This window comes from Macrotis lagotis, chromosome 3, assembly GCF_037893015.1.
Source record: "Macrotis lagotis isolate mMagLag1 chromosome 3, bilby.v1.9.chrom.fasta, whole genome shotgun sequence".
Classification (NCBI taxonomy): Eukaryota; Metazoa; Chordata; class Mammalia; order Peramelemorphia; family Peramelidae; genus Macrotis; species Macrotis lagotis.
The window spans coordinates 70,649,016-70,675,032 of record NC_133660.1 but is presented as its reverse complement, the minus strand read 5'-3'; the positions used below and the strand labels follow the sequence as shown (position 1 = coordinate 70,675,032).

Genomic DNA, 26,017 nt, shown 5'->3' with positions numbered 1-26,017 from the left:
TAAGACCTCTATTGTTGTTCAGTTGCTTCAATTGTGTCTGACTCTTTGTAACCCCATTTGGGGTTTTCTTGACAAAGATATTGGAGTAGTTTGCCATTTCCTTCTCCAGTTCATTCTGTAGATGAAGAAACTGAGACCCACAGCTTGAAGTAACTTGCTCAGTGTCACACAGCTAGTAATTTCTGAGGTCAGATTTGAACTCAAGAAGATGAGTCTTCCCAACTCCAGTCCCAGAACTCTATTCACTGCCTCACAAGGCTGTTCCAATAGATTTATGGATCCCCAGAAACTTGGAGCCAAAAAGGGTCTTGGACATCATCTTGAATGGACTTTTTATCTGACAAATGAGGCTAATAAGATGTGAGGCCTCATTCTTTGACAGGCTGCGACATTCTGCACTACTTAAATTGCCTCAATAATGAAACAATTCCACCAAACCCCATCACTCCCCCTATTTGTGAAGAGGAGAGAGTTCTTTTTGTCAGTGGTTTGGCCAGAACAGCTGTGGGAGGCAGGTAGGCTGTGCCCCCATAGAGTGACATAACATTGCAGGGAACAGCTGTTGAAGGAAGTCAAGGGCGGAATTCATTCAGCAACCCCAGGGCCAGCTGCTTCCAATCACTTCCTGGTGGCAGTGATGGAAAGCAGATCCAGAGAACACAGCACCAAAACATTCCCAGACACCCATGATCTTGATTAGACTAGCCATCTCAGGCTGCCAGAGCCAGAGCAAGCTGCAAGAGACTACTGAAGATGATCATACGTGCAACAAATTGGGATCTGGAGACTGCAAATTCACTCAATTCAGTCCAATAAGCATTTATTAAGCAACCACTGTTTGCAAGAGTCACAGGAGCATAGACTGAGAGGCAGAAAGAAACTTTGATACCATTTAGTCCAACCTCATATTATAGTTTAGGACACTGAGGTCAAGGGAGGTTAAAGGACTTATTCTAGGTTAAACAAAGCAGGAATTTGAACTCAGAGCCTCTGACTCTAAATTTAGCACTCTTTTCATTGTTCCTGACTCTTCTATTGGAGTATGTTTGTGGGGGGGGGGATGGGGGAGGGGGGTTGTGGTATGCAAAGATAAAAATCAAATTAGCTCCCATTTTGCCTAAGAGAGCAGGTAACCCTCTTTAACTTGATGGTGATTCAAGAGAATAAACCAGGGGTATGTCCTGGAATAGTCAGATATAAAGGCAGTTGAGACAGTGGCATCCAGTCCTGGGGTCTGACTCTGTTTGCCTCAGACTAATGTGTAGGACTAAATTTGAGGCATTCCTTAATAAGAAATGGACAGAGAAAGAGAAAGATAGATGAGACAGATAAAGAGATAGAGGGAAATAAAGAAGGAGGGAGGGGGAGGGAAAGGGAGTCAAAGAGTACATTTTCAGGTACAAAGTAAGTTTACTTTGACTGGGAAGAGATACAAATAGTCCACCAGTTGACTGGATTAAGATTTGCCAAATTCTTTCTTTACAATAATCCCTCATTTTATAGATGAGGAAATTGGGACAGAGAGAGATGTAGGAACATGCCTAAGGTCACACAATCAGTAAGTGGAAGAAATAGCCTTAAACCCTAGATTTCTACTTCCATTGTTGACTGAGATCTCTTGGAACTTGTCCATGAGGAGTAGACCTACACAGCAGAGAAGACCTACATTACCTTTGGTGTGTCATGGACTATTCTGGCAGTCTGATGAAACCTATGAATCCCTTTTTAGAATTACTGTTTTTTAATTGTATAAAATTAAATGTATAGAACAAAGGGGAAATGTATTAAGATACAGCTATACAAATATATAAAATATATACAACCAATAATATAAATTTTAAAATTCATGTACCCCAGATTTAGAACCCCCATAGAAAAAATAGAAGATTCATGGTCCTGCCTGTTTTCCCTGATTCCCAGACTTACATAGATGTCTATTTCTGGGTCAATATTCAAAAGTGGTGCTTCTAGAACTATTGTTAACTTGGTGGGCGGATGTGTCAGAAAGCACTATTGTGTGACCTATAGCGCCTTGCCTGACAGAAAATGAGCAGGAGCCAAACCAAGATTTTTGCTTTTAATCAGTTATAGCTGACTCTCTGTGACCCCATTTTGGTGTGTGATTTTATGCTGCAGTTCATTTTACAGATGAAGAAACTAAGGTAAACAGGGTTAAATGACTTGCCCAGGGTCACACAACTAATTAGTGTCTGAGGCTGGATTTAAACTCAAGTCTTCTTGATTCCAAACCTTTCCATCTTACTACCAAGTTGCCATGTACCAATTATTAGAGAGACTGAGAAGTGAGCAACAATGATTGTGTAATGTTCTTTCCTAAGGTAAAACTGTAGACAGATTATAAAGAGAAGCAGAGAGACCCAGAATATCTGGGCTTGCATTCTTAAACTAGCTATTATATTGTGTCTGCAGGGATAATGGTTGTAGGTTTTTTGTTTGTCATGTCTGACCCTATTTGGGTTTTCTTGGCAGAAATACTGGAGTAGTTTGCTATTTCTTTTTTCAGTTCATTTTTTAAATGAAAAAGTAGAGGCCAACAGGATGTAGTGACTTGTCCAGGGTCACATAACTAATAATTGTCTGAGGCTGAATTTGAACTCAAGTCTTCCTGACTAAAAGCCTAGTATTCTTACCCTCAGTACCATCTGGCTGTTGTCAATAGGAATGTGAATGCCTTGGCTTTGAGAGGTCCAGTGGCAAAGGGCATATCTGGAATACTAGAATTGACTGGGATCAAAATTCTGTAAGAAGAAATCTGTTATATAGTACCTAGACGGTGATGTCCTATGCAAGAACTGAAAAGAAGATCATTGAAAATAAGTCATGCCAGAGGACTTCACAAGACTTACTGTTTTCTCCAGCTCAGGAGTAGATCCATAGAAAACTTATGTTGGTTATTCCCTGGAACCTTCATGAAGAATGGAAGGATCAGTTGAGGGAGTTATAGGAGGACAAGTGTCTTCTCATTGGCCATGTGCGATGTGGAATATGGTCAAAAAGCAATCCACAAAATCTACCTTATTGCCTAGCAATCTCAGAAGAGTCCTCTATCTATGATGAAAGAGCTCAGAAATCATCTGAAAGAACTGATGGTAAATGATATCCACATAGCATCACCTATCATCATGGTATGGAAGAAGAATTGTCAAGTGAAACATGAATAGATATCAAAGCAAATAGAGTTCTGAGTCAGGAAGACTTGTGTTAAGATCTAGCCTCAGATACTAGCTGTTTGACCCTGAACAAGTCACTCAACTGAGCTGTGTGCTTCAGTTTCCTCAACTGTAAAATGGGGATAATAACAGCATCTACCTTCCTGGATTGTTGTGAAACTCACCATAAAGCAAATAGTATATTATCCAGCATATGCTAGGCACTTAATTCTAGTTTGCTTCCCCATTTCCCATAGACAATGGGAATTTGAACAAGAGAACTTTAGTGAGCAATTATGGTATTCTTGGGCTTTCCTCTAAGCATTCAATGATTTTCCAATAATGAGCTGATAGAGGGCATACCATCAGGTTTTTAAGACAGAGGAGAACAATTCAGCTCTTCTCTGCCCATATAGAGTCTACCCTTTTTGCTTGTATACATTCCAGAATGCCCACTTACATCCTTCAATAGTTTTTGGAAAAAGTATGTTAGAGATATGAACTGTAGGGGTGGGTGATTGTTCTTGAGTTTACTGTCTTTAGAAAGACAGTGGAAGGACATGAGGAAAAATTGGTCAGAGGACTGGACTGGCCAGAGGAATCTGTTCCCAAACTACCAATGGACAGGTGACTCTGTTGCAGAGTCACATAGTATTTAAGTATTGAGCCAGAGGAGACAGAAGCATACCTTAACTGGACAGTTACAGAAATCCTTTGGAACCCCTGGACTTCTCTAGGATTTGGTGGCTATTAATAGAAATTTGTCAAGATTTTCTTGCTTGTGGCCTTGTGGTTGATATGTAGTCAGTGATCTTGGCAAGGTCACTAGTTTCATCTCTCTTTCTGGTTCTGTCTGGCTCTCAGTTTGAATAAGCCGGGGAGCTAAGCCTCTCCTCACTAACATGACTTTTAATGATTTCATCTTGTGTTAAGTGATTATAGTCAAAATTATCCTCTATCTGATGGCTCACCTTCTGGCAATGAAGCTTTTTAAAATTTAACCAGGCCATACTCAGTGATGGTCTGCCACCATCTAAAACCTTTTAAGCTTGGTAGAATCTTCCAGAACCTTTATTTTACTGGAAGGCATAGCCATCAAGATCCCAGGGTCACATCCATACTGCCAAAAGGTAAGACTTGAGTGAGTGGTCTTTAAATGTACTTTTAGTGTAATGCCTGGCCTCCCCCCCACCCAGAAACTATACTTCACCAGATATAGTGGTGAATACACAGGTGCCAGAAGCCCTGTCAATCTGTCTTTCTTCTGACCCTCCACTTTGACTATATGTCTTATATGAACTAACAAAGGTCATTCTGATCTGATCTATTTGCTCATATTTATTTACAGGAAATCACTTCAAGCCACCATCTCTGCCTCTTGGCTTCTTCAAGTGAATCAATCAGTTAATCCATAAACATTTATAAATGCACTAGGCACTGTTCTAGCACTGGAGATACAAAAAGAGGCAAAAGACTGTATCTGCCCTAAAGGAACTTACAGTCTAATAGTGGACACAATAAGCAAACAAATATAAGCAAAACAAGCAATATACAGGTTAAATAGGAATAATTAAATCTGTAAAAAGTTTGGCATGAAATCCCTTTAAGAAGGATGGCACTGGAATTGAAAGGGAAACAAGAAGGAAATCCCATTAAAAGTCACATCTTCTTCAAGAAGTCTTTCCACAGTCCTTAATCTCCCTCAATCTTAGAGGTTTCCTTCTGATATTATTTCTAATTTATCCCAAATATATTTTATTTGTACTAGTTATTTCCATGTCATGTCTCCCACTAAACTGTGAGCTCCTTAAGGGCAGAGATTTAGGATTTTTTGTTCTTTCTTTTTATCACTAGCATTTAGTGACTTGAAATTGTCTTCTAGACAACTCTTTGTCTACATAAGTCTTCAATCTCATACTGAGTTTGTTTCATCTTAGGTGCCAAAAATAAGGACAGACTATGGTAGAGTGTAGAACTGGGAGCACTTACTTGAAAGAGTCAAGAGCATGACTGACTGCATTGGCGAAATCACTATCCGTTGGGACATTTTTATATACTAGGCAGTAAAAAGGTATGACACCAAGGATTTCAACCTCACAGCCTAAGAAGAAAAAAAAAGATAATGCATGATTACTTTCTTTAACTCTCTATGGGTCAGCTGTATGAACATTTAGCAAGGGCTGTGACTATCATTACAGTGAAAACCGCTTTAATTTTCTCAAAAAGAGACAGGGGGGCAAGTGGATGATGTAGTGGATTGAGCACCTGTCCTACAATTAGGAGGTGCTGATTTCAAATTTGTAATTTTTCTTTTCTACCTTATTAACCAATATGAGACAGGAGCTACATTCTTTTATCTGCCATTAATTCCTCTAAATAATCTTGTTTTTAGATAATAGCAAGCATTTAGAAGCTACTTGGCAATGTTGTCATTTTTATAGGTGACCTTATTACCTGCTAACTAATGTGTTTGTGTGTTTGTGCTTGTGTCATTTAATAACTTCTTCCACCTCAGCATCTTCAAGAATAATGGTGCCTGTGATTAGATTGAGGAAGCAGGTTTCTATAGTTAACAGGACAGGCTTCTCTTTATTTTTTTAAATTTATTTAGTATTTTATTTTCCCCAACCATTAGAATTCTCGTTTTTTTAAATTTTGAGTTCCAGATTCTCTCCCTCCCTTCTTTCCCTCCCCTCATTGAGAAGGCAAGCACTCTGATATAAGTTATACATGTGCAGTCATACAAAACATATTTCCATTTTTGTCAGGTTATAAAAGGAAACACAGACCAAAAAACCCAAGAAAAATAATGAAAGTAAAATAAAATTATTCTTTGAGCTACACTAAGATAACTCCATCAGTTCTTTCTCTGAGGGTGGATAGCATTTTTCATCAAACATCCTTTAGATTCTCTGGGATCACTGTATTGTTGAGAATAACTAAGTCATTTACTAAGTCAGACAATATTGTTGTCACTGTCTACAATGTTTTCTTGGTTCTACTCATTTTACTTTGCAGTAGTTCAAGTAAGACTTTCCAGGTTTTATTTTCTGAGAACATTCTGTTAATGTTTTTTCAAATTTAAATTGTTATTTATTATTCCAACTATATGCAAAGATAGTTTTTAATATTGACATTTTTATAAGACCTTGAGTTCCACATTTTTCTCTCTCCTACCTTTCCTTCCCCACTTACTTTGACACTGAGAAATCTGATAGAAATACATGCATAACTATTTTAAACATATTTCCATATTAATGATGTTATAAAAGATGCTGTTTATCATGTCTTATAGCACAATAGTATTCCATCACAACCATATGCCACAACTTGTTCAGCTATTCCACAATTAATGGACAGTCCCTCAATTTTCAATTCTTTTCCACCATTAAAAACTGTTATAGTTTTTTTGTACCTATAGGTTGCCTTTCTTTTTTAAAAAAATCTTTTTAGTATATAGACATTGTAGTGGTATTCTGAATCAAAGGGTTTTATAATTCTTTGTTTATTGTTCCAAATTACACAATAGTTGAATCAATTACTCTACCATCAGTGCATTAGTGTTCCAATTTTCTCACATTCTCTCCAACATTTGTCATTTTTTCTTTTTTTGCCTTATTAGCCAATCTGATAGGAATGAGATGATTCCTCCTTCTGTAATCAGTAATTTAGAGCATTTTTTTCATGCGGCTATACATATACACACATACACACACACACACACATACACACACACATATATAACAAATTACTTTATTTGAAAACTGTGTGTATATCTTTTGAACATTTATCAATTGAAGAATGGTTCTTATTTTAATAAACTTGACTCATCTTTATATATTTAGGAAATAAGGCCTTTTATCAGAGAAATTTGCTGTAAATATTTTTTCACAGTTGTGATTACTGTGTTTTTCACTCCATCCTATTTTCACTTTGTTTATCCTATTCTCCTTTCTCTCCTTTCATCCTGGTCATCTCCCAAAGTGTTTTGTTTCAAACCTCCCCTAATCTGTCCTCCTTCTAGCAGCACCTTCTACTTTCCCTTATCCCCTTCCCTGCCTACTATGCTGTAGGATAAGATGGATTCCTATACCCAATTGAGTATATATGCTATTCCCTCTTTGAACCTTTTTCATTTAGAGTAAGGTTCAAGGCCCTGTAAAAGCTCCTTTTCATATCTTTGATGTGAAATAACCTACCCCATTCTCCTTCTACCTTTCCTCTTCTCCAAGTACATTCCTCTTTCTCATTTCTTAATTTTATTTTTCAAAAAAACATGTGAAAAAAATATTCGATCATATTAAACTCACACCCATGTCTTCTATATATACTCCTGCTACTGCCCTAATAATGATAAATTTCTTAGGAGTTATAGATATCATCTTCCCATGTAAGAATGAAAATAGTTTAACCTTTGGCTCTCTTAAGATTTCCCTTCCCTGCTTACCTTTTTATGCTTCTCTTGTATTTGAAGGTTAAATTTTCTACTCAGCTCTGGTCTTTTCATCAAGAACACATGAAAGTTCTCTATTTCTTTGAATATCTATTTTATCCCTTTAAGGATTATACTCAATTTTGCTGGTTAGACCCTAGCTTCTATATCCTTCAAAATATCATATTCTAAGTGTTATTCTGATGGTGATTCCATATGAGTTATTTCTTTTTGACTCCTTGTAATATTTTCTCCTTGACCAAAAGCTCTGCATTTTTGGCTCATATATTCCTGAGAGTTTTCATTAGTGGTTTCTTTCAATTTCTATTTTACTTTCTATTCTAAGATATTGTGGTATCTTTCTTTGAAATATGATGTTTTGACTCCTTTCTTATAATGGCTTTTCAGGTAGTCTGGGACTTTTAAAATTATCTCTCTCAATCTATTTTCCATGTGAGTTGTTTTTTTAGTGAGATATTTCACATTTTTCCTACTTTTTTCAGTCTTTTGATTTTATTGCTTCATGATGTTTCATGGAGTCTTTAGTTCCACTTGCCCAATTCTAATTTATAAGGACTTATTTTCTTCAGTGAAATTTTTCATCTTTTTCATGTAGTCAATTCTACTTTTAAAGGAGTTTTTTTCTTCAGGGAATTTTTATAGATCTTTTTCAATGTGGCCAGTTCTGCTTTTTAAGGTATTCTCTTCATTGGATTTTTCTGCAAAAGAGGCATATTTGACCTATCCTATTTATCAAGGTATTGTTTTCTTCACTTTTTTTGGTGCAGCTGTTTTCAGAGCTAGTTTTGGGAGTCTGTAAGCTTTTAATTCTCCTAAGGTGGCATAATTTAAGGAGAGTAAACTTAATTTATTCTCCTAGTCTATGACCTGGTCTTTCAGCAACCATGAGTACTTTCTTTTTTCCACCCTGGAACTGTGATATGGGTCCTCATTCTCCTGTGGTTGCAAGCTTTGGTGTGCTAGTGATGTTCCTCACCCCAAGATTACAACCCAAGACTACAACTCAAATCTGCTTATGAGCAATGCAACAGAATCCTGCTAAAGGGAGCTCTGTTATCTTCTTTTGATAAGTTGTCTGACTTCTTTACCATCTGTAGCCTGAGAGTTCCAAAAGCTGCTATTTCCCTGGCTGATTTAGTCGCTCTCAGAGCCTGCTGCTGGTTTGCTAGAGTATGACCAACACTGGACCCCAGTGTGGTTGACCTTTCCTGTCAAGTTTCTAAATTGTCTTGAGTTGGAAAATTTTGCCACTCCAGAATTTTTTTTGAGTTATTATTTAAAGGTTTTCAGAGGGGGATTTGGAAGAGCTCAGGGAGTCCCTTCCTCTTCTCTACCATCTTGATTCCACCCCACAGGTTTCAATTCATATGGTTCAAGAATGCATTACCTTTTTTTGGTTTCTAACTTACATTGCTGATTCATATAGAGCTTGCAATCTGTAAAAAATCTTTTTCATATAAACTTCCATCTGACCATGTCTCCTCTATCTCAATCTTGGAAACTTGAATTTTTATACACAAATTTAAAATTTTAGATTTATCTCCATTTTATTTCATCATATTAGATTCAGGCCAGTTTATTGGGGGGAGGTGGGGGGGAGCCTGACTCTTTAATTCAACATGTTTGTTACCTTATCTAAGCTTTATTTCATCTACAAATTAGTAAAGATGTAACTGATGGCCTTAATCAAAGTTACTGATAAAAATTTGAAGTAAAATTTAATCAAGCATATTCCTGGGTCATTCCCCTAGAGACTTCCTTTCAAGTTGCTATTGAGCCTTTGAAAATTATGCTTTGATTTTGACCATACAAATCTATTTATACTAATAGCTGGCCTGCATCTTTCCATATTTCAATATAAATATAGCATGAGAAATTTCATCAAATACTTTGACAAAAAACCCTAACTACAACATTCCCTTCATTTACCAGTTTACTAATTCTATAAAAGAAGGAAATAAATTTAATCTGGCATGACCTGTCCTCGATGAAACCAAATTGACTAATTCTATCAGCTAGAATTTACATAATGCCAACTCGGTGTCAGGTGCTATGCTTTGCACTTTTTACAAATATTATCTCATTTGATCTTCACACGAGTCTACAAAAATGGGTACTATTATTATCATCTTCTTTTTACAGTGAAGGAAACTGAGGCTAAATGACTTGACTAAGGTCACACAACTAGAAAGCATACAAACTTGGGTCTTTCTGACTCCAGGTCTAGTGTTCTACCTGCTGTGCTACCTAGCTGGTTCTCTGTAATCTTTACTTTGTTTTCTAGATATTTACAATCTTCACACAAATAATATGTTCCAGAATTCCTTGGAATCAAACTCAAGATTACTGATCTATACATAGTTCAGAGATTCCATTTTCTTCTAACTTAAAAAAAAACCATGATAAATATTTCCTCTTCTCATTTCTGATTTTGGTTATTTGGTTTTCTTCTCCCTCTTTTCTATATTAAATTTGCTAATGATTAATTTTATTCTTGCTTATTCAATTTTGTCATTGCTTATTTTGCTGAATTATTCTTCATTTTAATAATTTTCTTTTTTTGTATTTGCTTTTTTATATTAATTTGTTCTTTTTCTAATTTCTTTAACTACAAATTCTTTTTCTTACATCCTTTCATATTAATATCAACATTAAGGGATGTAAACATGTATCTAAGTATAGCCTTGATGGAATCCCATCATCCCATCCCATTGTTTTTAAAATATTTTCATTATTCTTAATATGACCTGTTATTGCTTCTATAATTTGTTCATTAACATATACATTATTGAACAATTTTTTAGTTTTGACAGAAGCCCTCATCTTTTGATAATGATTTTCTTGTTGATTATAATTTTTAATGCATTATGACCTCTAAATATTGTGTTGTCAATGACAGCTTTAATGAATTTATCTAAAACTGTTTTAAATCCTGGAATAGTTCTGTCTTTGTAACCAAATCAGGTGTATTTGAAAAGAAAGTATTTTCCTTACTTTTTCCTTTCATTCCTTTTCACATGTCAGATCCAATTTCATTAGCTCTTTATTCAGGTTTGTAACATTTTTTAGTTTATCTGTTTGCTTAACATCATATTCCATTAATGGGGTATCAATATCTGCCACTATTATTGATTTTCTATCCAATTTTTAATTCTGTTAACTTTTCCTAGGACATCCCTAACACATAAATGCTCAATTATTCATTGATTGGTGATGATTTTTAAAACACTAAGATGTGGTATGTTTGGGAAGTGTATTTAAATTATCATATCATTTGTGTTGTGTTTCTCTTTAAAATAATTGTTGCTTAGTAGTTTCTTTAACAAAGAGATGTTCTATTGATCCAAATGAGCAAAAGTATCAGATCTTAAAATTAATACTGTATCACAGTAACTCCATAGTGTCCTAGGTATGACAAAGTATCCAGGCTGAATCTAAGCTTTGTAGTTAGAAGACCGATTCAAACTCCACTTATGTGGGGGGTGGGGAAATTGTTTTAACTTCTGGTAGCCTTGTCTTTTTTTTCTGTAAATAAGAGGCAAGCTTCACACTACCTATTTTAGAGGGTCATAGGCAAATTGAAGGATGGTATGAACTTGACATACCAAAGGGAGTCTGGAGGAGGTATGGGTGAGTTTTAGCTTGAACAGATTGAATTTGAGACATCTACAGGATACTAAGAAGGAGGAGAATGGAGAATAATGTTGAGTATGTTTCAGCAGTAAAATAGGGAAGAAAGGAAGTTCATGATTAATGGCCCTCGTTTTTCTGATAAGGGAGGTAAGGTCCATGTCAGGTACATATCTGCCTAATAGTTTAAGATATGTAATAGGCAGTTGATGATGTAGAACTGTAGTTCAGGAAATATAGATCTGGTCATCATTTATGGAGAGAGGATAACTAAACTCATGGAAGCTGATATAATTACCAAGAAAGAGGATGTAGAAAGGGAAAAGAAGAGGACCCAGGTCAGAGGCTTGGTGGTCACATAAAGAGACATGGAAGCTTAATTAGGCACTTCTGGTGATGCTTAAGGACCATCCCCTGGGCCAAATCTAATATATGATCCAGCAAAAGAAAATGAGAAAGAATGGTCAGACAATATACATAGGATATAATGGAATCATGAAAACCCAGGAAGGGGAAAAAATATCAAGGATGGATGACAAATACTTCAGAAATTAAGAAAGGTAAGGAATGAATATAATCAATCATCTGCCAGAGGGGTGGCCCATCAGAGCCAAAGAACTTCAGCCTCCTGGAGGCAGCCCCAGGGCGCTGGGAGTCACAGCTCACAGCAGAGGGGGAGTCTCCTGAGCTGCACCCGAGGAGCACCGGAACAAAGTGGGGGAACAGCAGGGGACCTCTGCCAGAGGGAGCACGTGAATCCCAGCCCTCAGGGCACACAGCAAGTAGAGTGGTCTTTAGGCAGCCCAGATCTAAGAACAGAAGCAGGCTGAGCTGGTAAGCAGGAGCCTCCAGGGCATGAGCCCATTGAGCTGAGGGAGGGGGAGTGAAGAGAGACTGCAGAGCTCTGTCCTCTGCCTCTGGAACAGGACTTTGGGGCTCTGACCATATTCAGATCCTGATCACAGTCTAGGCCCCCCCATAGAACAGCAGAGACCCCCCCACCTCAGCCCCATGGCTGAGGGGGGTGCTTATGGTCATTCACAGACCAGGAGGGAGGACAGAGCCTCACACACTGAGACCCTTGTGGGAGTGTCCCAAAAGCTCAGGAAGCATCCCAAAACCAGGCCCAGGCTGGGAAAATGAGCAAGCAGAGAAATAAGAGGAAGACTATTGAGAAATATTTTGCAAATGAGCCCAAGAAGGATCAAAATGCTGAGTCTGAAGATGAGGGAGCACAAGCTCCTGCATCTAAAGACTCCAAGAAAAAACAGAAATTGGGCTCAGGCTATGACAGAGCTCAAAAAAGACTTTGAAAATCAAATGAAGGATTTGGAAGAAAAACTGGGAAAAGAAAGGAGAGAGATGCAGGAAAAACATGAAAATGAAGTCAGTAGCTTAGTCAAGGAAATCCAAAAAAAATGCTGAAGAAAATAGCATGCTAAAAACCAGCTTAGGTCAAATGGATAAAACAGTTCAAAAAGTTATTGAGGAGAAGAATGCTTTAAAAAGCAAAACTGGCCAGATAGAAAAAGAGATAAGAAAACTCTCTGAGGAGAACAAATCCTTCAGACAAAGAATAGAAGTCAGGGAGATCGATGAATTTACCAGAAACCAGGAATCAATACTTCAAAACCCAAAAAATGAAAAATTAGAAGAAAATGTGAAATATCTCATTGAATAAACAACTGATATGGAAAACAGACTTAGGAAAGATAATTAAAAAATTATTGGAATACCTGAAAGTCATGACCAGGAAAAGAGCCTTGACATCATTTTCAAAGAATTACTACAGGAAAATTTCCCTGATATTCTAGAAGCAGAGGGCAAAATAGAAATGGAGAGAATCCACCGATCCCCCTGAGAAAGAAATCCCAAAAAACCAACCCCTAGGAATATTATATCCAACTTCCAGAACTCCCAAGTCAAAGAGAAAATATTACAAGCAGACAGAAGGACACAGCTCAAATATCATGGAGCTGCAGTCAGGATCACAGAGGACTTAGCAGCAACTACATTGCAAGTTCGTAGGGCTTGGAATACAATATACCAGAAGGCAAAAGAGCTTAGAATGCAGCCAAGAATGAACTACCCAGCAAGGCTGGATGTCCTCTTCCAGGGAAAAAGATGGACTTTCAAGGAACCAGGGGAATTTCAAAGGTTCCTTTTGGAATGGCCAGAGCTGAACAGAAGGTTTGATCTTCAGATACAGGACTCAGGTGAAGCATGGAGATTGGAGGAGAGGGGGCAAATATGAGGGACTTAATGAGGATGAATTGCATGTATAGAAAAATGATACTGATACTATTCATATGAACCTTCTCAGTTAATAGAGCAGGTAGAGGGAGCTTTTATAGTTGAAGCACCAGAGAAAGCTGAATTCGAAGATAATATGGTGTAAAAATGGAGTCATAGAAAAAAAGGGAAACATAATGGGAGAAAGAAAAAGGAGAGGGGGAATAGTCCAAGATATTTCACATAATAAGATTTTTTTTATTACAATGAGCTATTGCAATGATATGGAAGGGGGGAGGCAAGGGGGAATGAGGGAACCTTTGCTCTCATCAGAGATGGCTAGGAGGGGAAACAGGATATATACTCAATGGGGTATAGACATCTGGAGTAAGAAGGAGGGGGGAGCAGGGGGAAAGGGTGGGGATGTGAATAAAGGAGGAGAGGATGGACCATGGGGGGAGAGTGGTCAGATATAACACATTTTCTTTTTTACTTCTTGCAAGGGGCTGGGATTGGAAGGCTTGCCCAGGACCATAGGGCCAGGTGGATTCTGGGCCTAAGGGGTGGTATGGGGGCTCAGGGCTTCTTGGCCCCAGGACCAGTGGTCTGTCTGCTGCACCAATCAGCGACCCTACAGCAGAGTCAGAGTGAAAGGAGAGAGAAAATATAGTACAGGGTAGTGGAGAAATAAGAAAGGAGGGAGTTGCGATCAGCAATGGCAATGTTGGAAAAATATGGAAGTAACTTTTGTGATGGACTTATCATAAAGAATGTGATCCACCCGTGACAGAGTTGTTGGTGTTGGAACAAAGACTGAAGCACATTTTTTTATTATTATTATTTGGGGGAGGGTGCAGGGCAAGTGGGGCTGGATGGCCTGCCTGGGGCCACATAGCAGGGTGATCTTTGGGTGTCTGGGGCCAGATTTGGACCCAGGTGCTCCTGGCCAATGCTCTGTCTGCCACCCAGCCACGCCTACTATTATTACCATTTTATTTTGTTTTGGGTCTTTTTTTTTTTTCTTTTTGGTTTTTGCAGGGCAGTGGGGATCGGGTGGCTTGCATGTCACACGGCTGGGTGATTGTTGGGTTTACAAGGCTGGATACGGGCTCGGGTGCTCGTAGCTCCAGGGCTGGTGCTTCGTCCATTGCGCCACCTGGACATACCTACAATTATTACTATTATTTTTTTTAATTTTAATTTTTTTCTCTCCCCTTTACTTTTTTCGCCCAAGCAAGTCTATCTATATTCATGGGGGGAGGGGTGTTTTGTTTACTTGTAAACAAGAATATTTTATTAATGTAAAAAACATTTGTACAAAAATGAGAATAAAAAATAAATTAAAAAAAAGAAAGGTGATCTCTGAAGTCACATAAGTTGCAGTAAATGATGGAGATGGTATTTTGATGATCTTAGAACAACATGGTTAATTTGCATGAAATAATGAAGAGTGTGAGCAGAACCAAGAGAAGGCTGTATTGTTTTAAGAACAATTTTGATAGACTAAATTATTTTGATAATTTTAGATACCCAAATTAATGACAAAGGTTCTATGAAGGAAAATACTATCTGCATCCAAATAAAAACTGATAAATAGAAGCAAGTATAAAATGATTTTACCTGTTTGTGTGTGTGTGTGTGAATATACATATGTGTATATATATGTATATACACACACACACAAACAGGTAAAATCATTTTATATATATATATATATATATATATATATATATATATATATATATATGCCTAATGGTAGCCATCTGGGAGAAGGGAAGAAAAAAGAGAAGATTAAATGATAACTTTATTATATATTTAAAAGTAATAGCAAATTGTACATAATATATTTACAGTTTCATGTACAATCATCTTTTTTCTATTCTATTTCTATTTTCTATTCTATTCTATTCTATTTCTATTCTATGGAAATGCTTATTTTAAGTACAAAATAAAATAATTTTAAAAGGTTGGAAAGTGAGTGGGGAGAGAGGAAATGGAGGTGATAAATGAAGATAACTTTTTTTCTTTAAGTAATTTGTGCAAGGGAGGAGAAATGCAGAATGATAGCTTGTGAGAACATCTGGGTGAATTGAAGGTTTTTTTTTAATTTTGGAAAAAACTAGGAATATTTGTAGTCAGCAGCAAAAAAGTTAATAGATATAGGGAGAGAGATTAGAGACTAGAATAGAGGGGATGACTGAGGGGCAACCTGCTAGAAGAGATGAAAGAGAATCAAAATCCTTAAATATTGGTACTGATGTTGACTAAGAACCACCTCTTAAATCAGAGACTAGAGCAAAGGAAGAGAGAATGGAAAATAATGTTGAGGATGTTTTAACAGTAAATTAAGGAGGGAAGGGAGCTTATGATTAATGGCCTCTATTTTTCTGATAAGGGAGGTGAGGTCTATGTCAGGTCCATCTCTGCCTAAGAGGGTAAAGGGAGGAATTAAGGTAGGAGACTTGAGAAGAGAAGGCTTGAAAAAGTCAATGAGAGAAGAAGGGGTAAGAGCCTAGATGAGATCAGATAATGCAAATTTGGCATTTCCTTTGTGTTCTTTTCAACAGTTCCAGCAGGAGTAGAGAAAACTAATGGTGGAAATAACATAGGATTGACAAGCCATGAGGGATAGTATGTTAAAGGAGCAAGGGATTAGAAAGATGAGGCCAGTATATTTAACTGACTAACTATAGGGCAGGACTTGGAAGGGAGGAAAATGAGAGGAACAAGATAATGGATAAGAGAGTCTTTGTGAACTCTAAAACCATAAATAAATGTGAGAAATTATTATTGTTGGCCATGGACTTTATTATTTGGAAAGACTTGCAGGGAGAAAATCCATCTATAATTCAGTCTAACTCAGTTCCAATCCATCTTTACAGCAATTTTGACATGAAGTACAAATGGAAAGATGAAAATAATACTTATTATTGCCCTTTTTATTGAATTGGGTATATTATAACTTATCCTTCCTTTATTTATTATAATGAAATGAATTTGTCATTTAAAGAAGCAGCTCAGAATGGAACAAAGGATAAAACTGAAGCAACTAAAGGGACAAATAAGTATAGTGGAAAAAGCTTTGTGACATGTGTCTGTCTCTCAAAAATAGATTCTCTACCCCCCCCCCCGATTTCTAGATCAGAAAAATATTAGTCTATAAAACTTGGAAGGTATTGGAGTACATAGATTCTAATATATGGTCGTATAATCAGAACTCAAGAATTCCTTTCTAAGTTCCCTACCACAGACTTATTCAAAGACTTTAGGTATATCACTCAATTTCTAAGGTTATACCATTTGTAGATATAACCATAACAACTCAAATCCAATAGGCATAAAATTGAGTCAATTGAGGTCAAGTCAATGGTAAAAGTAGAAACTTCTAGGTCCCTGTCCCAGGTAAGCTGGTTATGAATTCGGTAGTCTGAGTTTTATACACATAGAGATTAGTATCTCATAGATTACTTTGGAATAAGCTTCATTTAGATTTTGGGAAGAGTCATTAATGCTCTTTCTCATTTCCTTGCCCAGATCACCTATAAAGGAACTGCTCTTCTTGCCTTTGAAGAGACAACTCTATGTTACTCTGGCTAGGGTGGTAGAGAAGATTTCAGTCCAAATCCTACCTCAGACATTTCCTGGGGTAAATGAGCCTAGGCAAGTCATCTTAACCTTTATCAGCCTAAGTTTCCCCTGTGTCTAAATAGCATCTACTTCCCTGGATTATTGTGAGGAACAAACAAGATAATAATATCTATTACGTTCTTTGCACACTTTAAAGCAGTATAAAAGTATGAACTCCTCGTTCTCTTCCTCCTCCTCCTTCTCCTCTTCTTCCCCTCCTCCCCCATCTCCTCTTTCTTCCTCTTTCTCTTCTTCTCCTTCTCTACCTGCTTCTTATTGTTGTTATTATTTTTACTCTAGATGTCCTTCTGGGTAAGACCCTATCTACCTAAAGCTGATTCCAGACAACCTATGGAATTTTGTTCTGCAATAGTCTACCTTAGGTAGATAATGAACTCACCATTACTAAGGGGTTTCAAGTTGGAAGACATTTGTTTAGATATTATAAACCAGACTCCTATTTAGGTATGGATTAGATCTGAAGACCTCAGATTGCTTACAGTTCTGAGATCTTCTCACTCTCTGATCATAAGATGATACCTTGAAGTTCATCTATTCCAGTACTCATTTCATAAATGGGATCTAGGTGGTCTTTATTTTTTTTTTTTGCCCAAGATCATGGAGCCAGTTGAGAGAAGTATGCTGTAGTTGCTCAGATGACAAAACTCATTATCCTGTGTTTCGAGATGAAACCTGAACCAGATTGGGAAATGTGATTGGGAAATGTTTAAGAAAATAAATAAAATGACAATACAGCATAGATAATGTTAATTTGTGCATTTCTAAGTCAATATGCATCATGGGGATCTTTTTCTATTTGATTTTGGCAGCATTGTGGAATGAACACTGATTCTAGAGTTCAATGATTGTTTAGAACTCCAACTCTGATATGGGATTATGAACTCAGTTTCATCATAGGTAAAAGAGTGAAATGTTATTTAAACTATCTGCTTCACAGGATTGGAGAGTACCTTGGAAAAAGTAATCACTCTTTAAGTGTGAATGGTGATGTTTGGTTAACTATCAGGGACAGAACTATAAGTAGAATCCATATCTCCTGTCTCCCCATATAGAGATTTCTCCACTACATTCTGATACCTCCTTGATATTTCAAGCTGGGTGGCAGGGTTCTGGCTCTGGACCACCAAGTGGGGCCCATAAAATGCTATTTCCCCATACAAGCTTTCTGATTATATATCTTCCAAGTATCGCTGGTCTCTTCTTTGCCAACTTTGACACCTTATGCAATCTGAAACCTTCTGAGCTGCATTTTTTGCAATAGGAGACAGGTGTGCAATTGTTGAATGCATTTCTCAAGAGAGCTTATTAAAACCAGTTCAAGCCAATTAACTCTCCTAGAAATCATGTCACCTTTTTTAGAAAAACACATCTGTGGCCTAGGAACTTGTGGGAACAAATCCTTTGGGAAAATATGGCCTTAGATTACAGAGGAATGAACATTTTCCAGGGCTGGAGTTGGTCCATAGGACCAGGAGGCATTCCTTAGATCTGTTCCTTCTGGTGTTTGAAGGCCTTGGCATGGGGAGTTGAGGGGCAATAGTTGCCACTGAGAAATAATAATGATAATAAATAATAATAATAATAATAAATAATAATAATAAACCTACATTTTAAAATCACTTGAAAGTTTACAAAGAATGTCGGGGGCAGCTAGGTGGCGCAGTGGATAGAGCACTGGCCTTGGAGTCAGGAGTACCTGAGTTCAAATCCAGCCTCAGACACTTAATAATTACCTAGCTGTGTGGCCTTGGGCAAGCCACTTAACTCCATTGCCTTGAAAAAAAACTTAAAAAAAAGTTTACAAAGAATGTTCCTCACAACAACCCTGTTTTCACAGTGTATTATTCCTTTTATTTTTATACATAAGAAAACAAAGGATCAAGGTGGTAAAGTATATTCTAGGTCATCATACTAAATGTCCTACTGGGAAGTCAAATCTAAGTCTTCATACTCCAAGACCATAGTGTTCTCCACCATACCAGATGCAGTATTCAATATTCAAATGTAGTGAGATTGGTGGGGATTTGCTATCTATTGTCGAACCTTGCTTAGGTCACACAAACACCTTATTCAACTCTGCTTGGAAGGGTATTTTTAAATGTGTATTTTAGGATCTTAGATTTAGATCTAAAGAAGAGACCTTAGAGGTCATATCCCCTTATTATACAGATGGGAAAACAGAGGCACAGAGAGATTAAATGATTTGCTCAGAATGACACAGCTCTAAATGAATTTGAAAAAAAATATTCTAAGAAGAGGTCCATAGGGTTCATCAAAGTATGATATGAAATAACATTTTAAAATGTTAAATCTCATAGAATTTTTACGTTACACTGAAAATTTCTCTCTCTTCTCTCTCTCTTTTCTCTCTCTCCCCTTTCTTTCCTATCTCTTTCTTTTGTTACCTGTCCCCCCATCTATTTCCCCCCTTTCCTCTTCTAGCTTCACTTTTTTTCTGTACCTTCTCTCCCCCTTTCTCCTCCTTCCCTCTCCCCTCTTCTCTCCTTCTCTTTCTTATTCTTGTCTCTGTCTTGTCTCTCTTTCTGTCCCTTTCCTCCTTTAATGGGATCATGGGATTTAGAGTTGAGAAGTCCTGAAGAACGTCTACCATAACATATTGCTCATATTGTGGAAGAATCAAGCCAGTTCTCATGGGACCTGTCATCAAAAATGGATTGGACAAAAATGTATCTCAAACTATCTGAGAAATAACACATCTGTAATTAAAAAAGATCTCGTGGGAACACAAACCTATGGATGGAAGGAGGCCCCATTCCAAGCTTGCATCTGCACCTATTGGACAAAGAGCACTGCAGGTTTCATGAGACTGTGACAGTCAACTCTGCTACACAGAAACAGACAGTATTTCTCATGCTGGGAAACTATCCTAAAGGTGACCAGAGTAAAGGTGTGCTGTTGATTATGGAGCATATTAGATGGAACCCCAGCACTTACCTCCCATGATAGGCCAGGACATTGTTTCATTGTCTCTGGGATCTGGGTTCAGATCTCAGGATTGACACTTGTTGGTAGAATGGAAGCTCCTTGAAGGCAGGAACTATTTTTATTTTTGCCCTTGTATCCCCAAGGACCTCAAATCAGATCTGGCCTATAGTAAGTGCTAGTTGTGGTCCATCTGTTTTAGATTTGATTTGGATTAGAAAGTACATCTCCTATTTGTGTGACCTTGAACTTAGCATCCTTGGGTCTCAATTTTCTCATCTGCAAAACAAGAAAGATAGACTAGATGGTCTAGAACTCCCTTCAAGTTCTATTATTCCATGACATAAATTGAGTGAATTCAATGAATTGAATTGAGCAAACTTGATTGTTAGCTGTGTAAACTTGGACAAATCATTCCATCTCTATAAGTCTTAGTCTTCACATCTGTAAAGTGAAGCTAAAGGTACTTAGAATACCTATCTCACAGGTTTGTGTTGGAAGTAAAGTATAGCCCTGGATATTCTATGTCAATATGAGTTATTATTATTCACACTCTTTTCCTACTGTCTACAACAGAACTATCCAAAAAGCTCCTCTTGCATTTTTAGTTGTTAGAATATTTTTTCTCTTCCAGTTTTTCATTGGGGAAAGAGAGAGTAGAAATAGTGATTTAAAAATAAATGAAAATAAGGTCACTGAAAACTTTTTAAATGTTTAAAGAAGAAAAAATCAAAGTCAAAAGGAAGTACAAACAGGAGTTTTGAAAGTAACATGTAGAATTTATTATAAACTTTTTTTGAAAGCAAACTATATGGATATGGAGACTCATAATTTCACATAGAGCCCTCCTTTTGTGTTTGTATTTGTGTGTGTGTCTGTGTGTGTATATGTAAATATTTGTTTTAGTAGCTCTGATTAATATAAAAATAGCTTAAAAATAATGCTCCTCTCTGACAAAAGGGCTTCAGGTATAAGCCAGTTGTTAGCATACCCTGGGGTATATACTGTGGTAGAGGATCAACAGTGAAGTGCATTCCCACTGTGTAATCTGGTGATGTTGCCCTGTTGGTGATCCCCTTATTGGATCCAGAGCCTCAGCAAGTCTCCTTTAAAGAGGTAGCATAGGATAGCAATAGAGAGCTAGTCTTGGACTAGCAGATCCAAGTTCTGGCCTCTGTCACTTACAGATTGTAGAATCCTAGACAAGTCTCTTAACACCAAAGACATACTCCTTGTTGCAGAGGGGGTGCTGACCTTCACTGGTAGAAGGACTTCCTCAATGGGACTTCTCCATACTGATGAAGTTGCAATCCAACAAAGAAAGTGTGGGGTGGGCAGGCTTTACTCAGAGCAGGGTTGCATGGAGTTCATTTGCTCAAAAAATACTATCAAAACCATAGAAGGTTACAAGAGATCTCAAGGGAACCTTCAAAGTCAACTGTTCCATTCCCCTCCTTTTACTGGCACAGAAATTGCAGCCTGGAAAGATTATTTCTCCAAGGTCAACACAAAACAGGGATAGGATTAGAACTTCTAGGCATAAAATATTTATTTTTCTACAATGAAGTAACTTTCAACAGTGAGGAAGTATTTAAGTTTGAGACATGACTATTGAGTAAGAAGAAAAGTTCCAAGGGTTAAATAAGACATAATCCTCTATCTCAAGATGTTTATTGTCTTGTATTTCAATGGGAGGAAGAACAAGCATTTATTATAGATTTATTATTATTTATAAAAGGCTGCTAGAGAGTATTATGAATAGAGTATTGGGCTTGAATTCAGATACTGTGTGACCCTGGGCAGATTGTTGTGAGAATAAAATGAAAGATTTGCAAAGAACTAGACACAATGCCTATCTCAGGTAATACACATTTCATTTCACCTTCCCTTCTCCTTTGCCTTATTAAATGATTACTCTGGGACAGGTATTATGCTAAGATTGCAAATACTCCCTCACTGGATCCTCACAACAACCCGGTGAGACAGGTGCTGGGGAGGAAGGGTCATCATCTGAATGGGGGTTTCATGCAGCTATTTTATAATTAGCTGAACAAGGTCTATCCCTGCCCCCCCATAGAGTGCTAATGTGACTTGGCTTATGTACATTGCTTAGGCTCTTGATAAGGAGAAGTGGTAAGTGGCTCTACATCTGCCCTTTCCACAGTCATTAGTTGAATCCCAGGCTAACTTCTTTTCCAATCAATGAACATTTATTGGGCAACAACTATGACCCAGAGACTGTTTTAAGTGATGGAGATGGTGATTAAGCAATAGGAACTAGAACTGATTTTCAGCTCCCAGGTGAGGAAATTTCCTCTGCCTATGCAGGTCTGCACCATCTCCAAAACAAAAGTCTTAGAGAGAAACCAGAGCATTGAGAGGCCAAATCACTGTATCAGAGACAGGACTAGAACCCATGTTTTCCTGGCTTTGAAGCTGGGTCTCTATCCCCTATGTCAGACTGCTTCACAAATTCTCTATCACAAAGAACTAGCATGATTCAGTAGAAGGGATACCAAGGAATAGAGGCCCAGCTCCATAGAGAAGAATGTAAACTCCTTGAGGGCAGGGATTATTTTAGTTTGACTTCTCGGTTTTTGTTGTTCAGTTGTGTCCAACACTTCATGACCCCATGGATCATATCAGTCATGGTATTTTCTATGCAAAGAAACTGAAGTGGTTTGTCATTTCTTTCTTTAGTTTTACCCACTGGCTAGTTAAGTACCTGAGATCAAAGCTAACTCCAGGGCTAGCTCTATCCATTGAGCTGCCCCCTGGCTTCCTTCAAATCCCAGGTCTAATCCCACTTTCTACAGGAGAAATTTCCTATCTACTCTCCCCTTTCCCTCTGTTTACACTGTATATATATTTTATACATACAGAATTGCATAGTCAGAGTGCAGAGCTAGATTGTAAGCTCCTTGAGGGCAGGGACCATTTTCATCTTCCTTGGCATGCACTTAGCACCTAAGCAAAAACTTGATAAGTACTTGTTGACTGACTAAACACCCCAATTTAGGAAGGTGGCATTAAATGTAAAGAAGACAGTAGAATATTTGTTTCTTAGAGGGAAGATAGGGCTTGAGTCAAAAGATAATCTAAAGATCACCTAGTCCAATTACTTCATTTTTATAGAGTCAGGAAACTGAAGCAACTCTAAGTCACAATGCCAATAAGGTACTGAGATGGGATTTGGACTCAGGTACATTGACTCCAAAACAGAGATACTTTCCATCATACTAGGCCACCAGAGCTGGATTGGAATCCTAGTTCTGAGGAAATGATAGAAGGTCATTGGAGTTATAGTGGATCTGGCCATGGTTAGGGAAAGAGGAGGAACCAGCTCAGTGGGAAAGATGGAACTGGGCAATGAAGGATGAGTTGACTAATCTCTTTGAGCCTCAATCTCCTCATCTGTAAAACAGGGGTATTTCTAACCCCACTCAAACAGGAGGGCAACTAGGTGGTACATTGGATGGAATCTTGGCATCTTCCTGAATTCAAACCCTGTTTCAGACACTAATTAGTTGTGTGACTCTGGGCAAGTCACTTAACACTGTTGGCCTCAGTTTCCCTAATCATGAAATGATTTGGAGAAGAAAATGGCAAACCACCCCAGTATTTTTGCCAAGAAAATCCCAAATGAGGTCATAAAAAGCCAGATACAACTGAAACAAACTGAGCAATCCAAACAGAGTTTGGGTTACTTTCCAAAAACTATTACTTTTCATTGAGACCTTAAAATAAGACTTAAAGCATCATGTAAATATAAGTTATATTCTTATTATTAATTCAAACATTCAAGACAGTGAAGGTGGTCCAGGTTTGGAGCCTGGGGGTGGGGAAGGTAGCTGCAGAGGGGTAAAATCACCTAGGGGTATCCCCGCCTCTGTCCTCACAGTCCTGGCTTGCCAACTCAGATCAGCTTCACTGAAGCCAATCAAGGTTAATTAGTAGATCCTCTGAGCTGTCAAGCTCCCATTTCTGATTTGGGGCCTGGACTAACACAGAAGGCAAATGACTGATGTTATACTCCCCACCCTTGTTTCCCCCATCGTCTGGAGCCCTGAACTTATGACATATCCTGTCTGCTCTATGTCAAATGGTGCTCTCCAAGGGAATTAAACAAATTCTCCAGCAAGGCCTGCAGTCATTCTGTCCATCATCACAGAAGCTGGCCACTTACTGGACCACTCTGAAGAGGAGGAAAAAGAATTGCTTGAATGACAAAGAGAAGGTGGGGTAAACTTGATACTGGAGTTGAGGACCTGCCAAAAGTCCCTCCTCAACAATGGTTTCTATCCAGCTCACTCTGCCACAAAGTTCCAAATTCCTTTTAGGGAAGGCACATGGTGCCTCCTAGGAGTCAGCCACTAGAGCAATAATAGAGGTGGAAGACTTAAGTTTGTTAAAATTCCAACTGGTTCCTTGGGAGAGGGTTATGAGTCTTTAACATCTTAGCTCAAATTAATTGATTAGTAATAGGAGGTTCCTATGGAATGAGACACAGGGTAGGCTAGTTTGAGGGAAGAGAAGGGTAGGGTTTACAAAATGGCAGGACAATGAGTCAAAAGATGGCAGGAGGAGCAATAAGTATAGGGGAGTGAAATAAAGCTACCCACTGGGAATGTGCTGTGGTGGTTCCCTTTACCCCTGGTGCAGAGGAGAGATGCCATGTAAAGAAATATTCAGGGTCTTGTCCTCCCAGTTTAATTTTTGTGAACTAAATAAAAGTGTTTATTCTTGGCCTTATCTCTCTCTTACCTAGCCTTAATCACCAAATGATGATCACCTCAGTCAAACTGTGATCTGGGGAAGACCTTAGATTAAAAAGACTGCATCCAAGGTCATCTGATGTTGACCTTATCCTTTTCTGGTCATTGGACCCAGATGACTAGAGGAGAAGGTGAGGCTGGAGACTGTGCATAGTCCCCCCCCACCTTAAATCCAATTCACTTCTATGTCATGGTTATCTTTGAGAATGAAGGACAAATAATTACAACATCATCATCACCAACAATAAACAACTTGTATGCCATTGTTATACTAGTCCATCTTTTGCTAGGTACCTGGTACCATGTAAGAGAGAGTGGTTTTTGAACATGGTGATTTGAATTTTTATTTCTATTTCTCTAAGTATTATTTTGTGTAGACTAGGCTGCCAAACTTCTGGGGAAAGCAAGAGTCTATGTTTCCCTGCTTCACAGGATCTTAAATTTTGATCTGAAAGATACTTTGATGATCATTTGATTCAACCATCTAATTTTGTAGAGAAAAACTGAGGTCCTGGGAGATAAGATCTTTCCTCCAAACCTTACATTACCCTTCCCAACTTTTCTTTTTTATTTATGTGTAATTAGTTTTCTCTGTAATCCTATACACATTATTTTCCATATTTAAAAATATCATTCTGAGAAGAAACCATAGATTTTACCAGACCAATAAAGATATATATGACTCCCCAAAACTCATAAGAACCATTATGTCAGAGGATGGCTCCAACTATACCTCTCCATGATTCTGGGTTGCATTTATTTATGATATTTATTTATGATATATTCCTGGGAATAACTGAGATGTTCCACAGCAGAGAGATAATTGCCTGTTGGCATCCCTACAGCACCTGGACTGGAAAGGGGAAGATTAAGCTTTAATGAAGATTTCTAAGAGCCATCTGGGTTATGAGTCTCTCAATTATCACTGATATGAGTTCTTCACACATGTCCTAATAGCTTAGGCCTGTCCATATGAGCATCATGGTTGAGAGAATGCCATAGAAGTCATTTTGCTGTAGAAAGGACCTTGGTCTTACTGGAAACCCTGCCAATGCCCCCTTGAAAACTCATGCCCAGTCTATGCCTGAAGGGTTTGTATTGCCCTGAACATCTATATTAGAATGGACTTTTTTATTCCAATTATTTATTTCCTTGTCTAGGAGTAG

General features: G+C 37.9%; 1 protein-coding gene across 3 annotated transcripts in view; it reads right to left on the bottom strand.

Moving 5' to 3' along the window:
* ENPP6 (ectonucleotide pyrophosphatase/phosphodiesterase 6) overlaps positions 1-26,017 on the bottom strand; it is a 170,081-nt gene that overhangs the window by 63,884 nt on the left and 80,180 nt on the right. For all 3 annotated transcript variants that reach the window (XM_074228901.1, XM_074228899.1, XM_074228900.1), the window contains one exon: positions 5,160-5,271. In XM_074228901.1, coding sequence (XP_074085002.1) covers positions 5,160-5,271 — 112 coding nt within the window. The remainder of the gene's footprint in view (positions 1-5,159; positions 5,272-26,017) is intronic.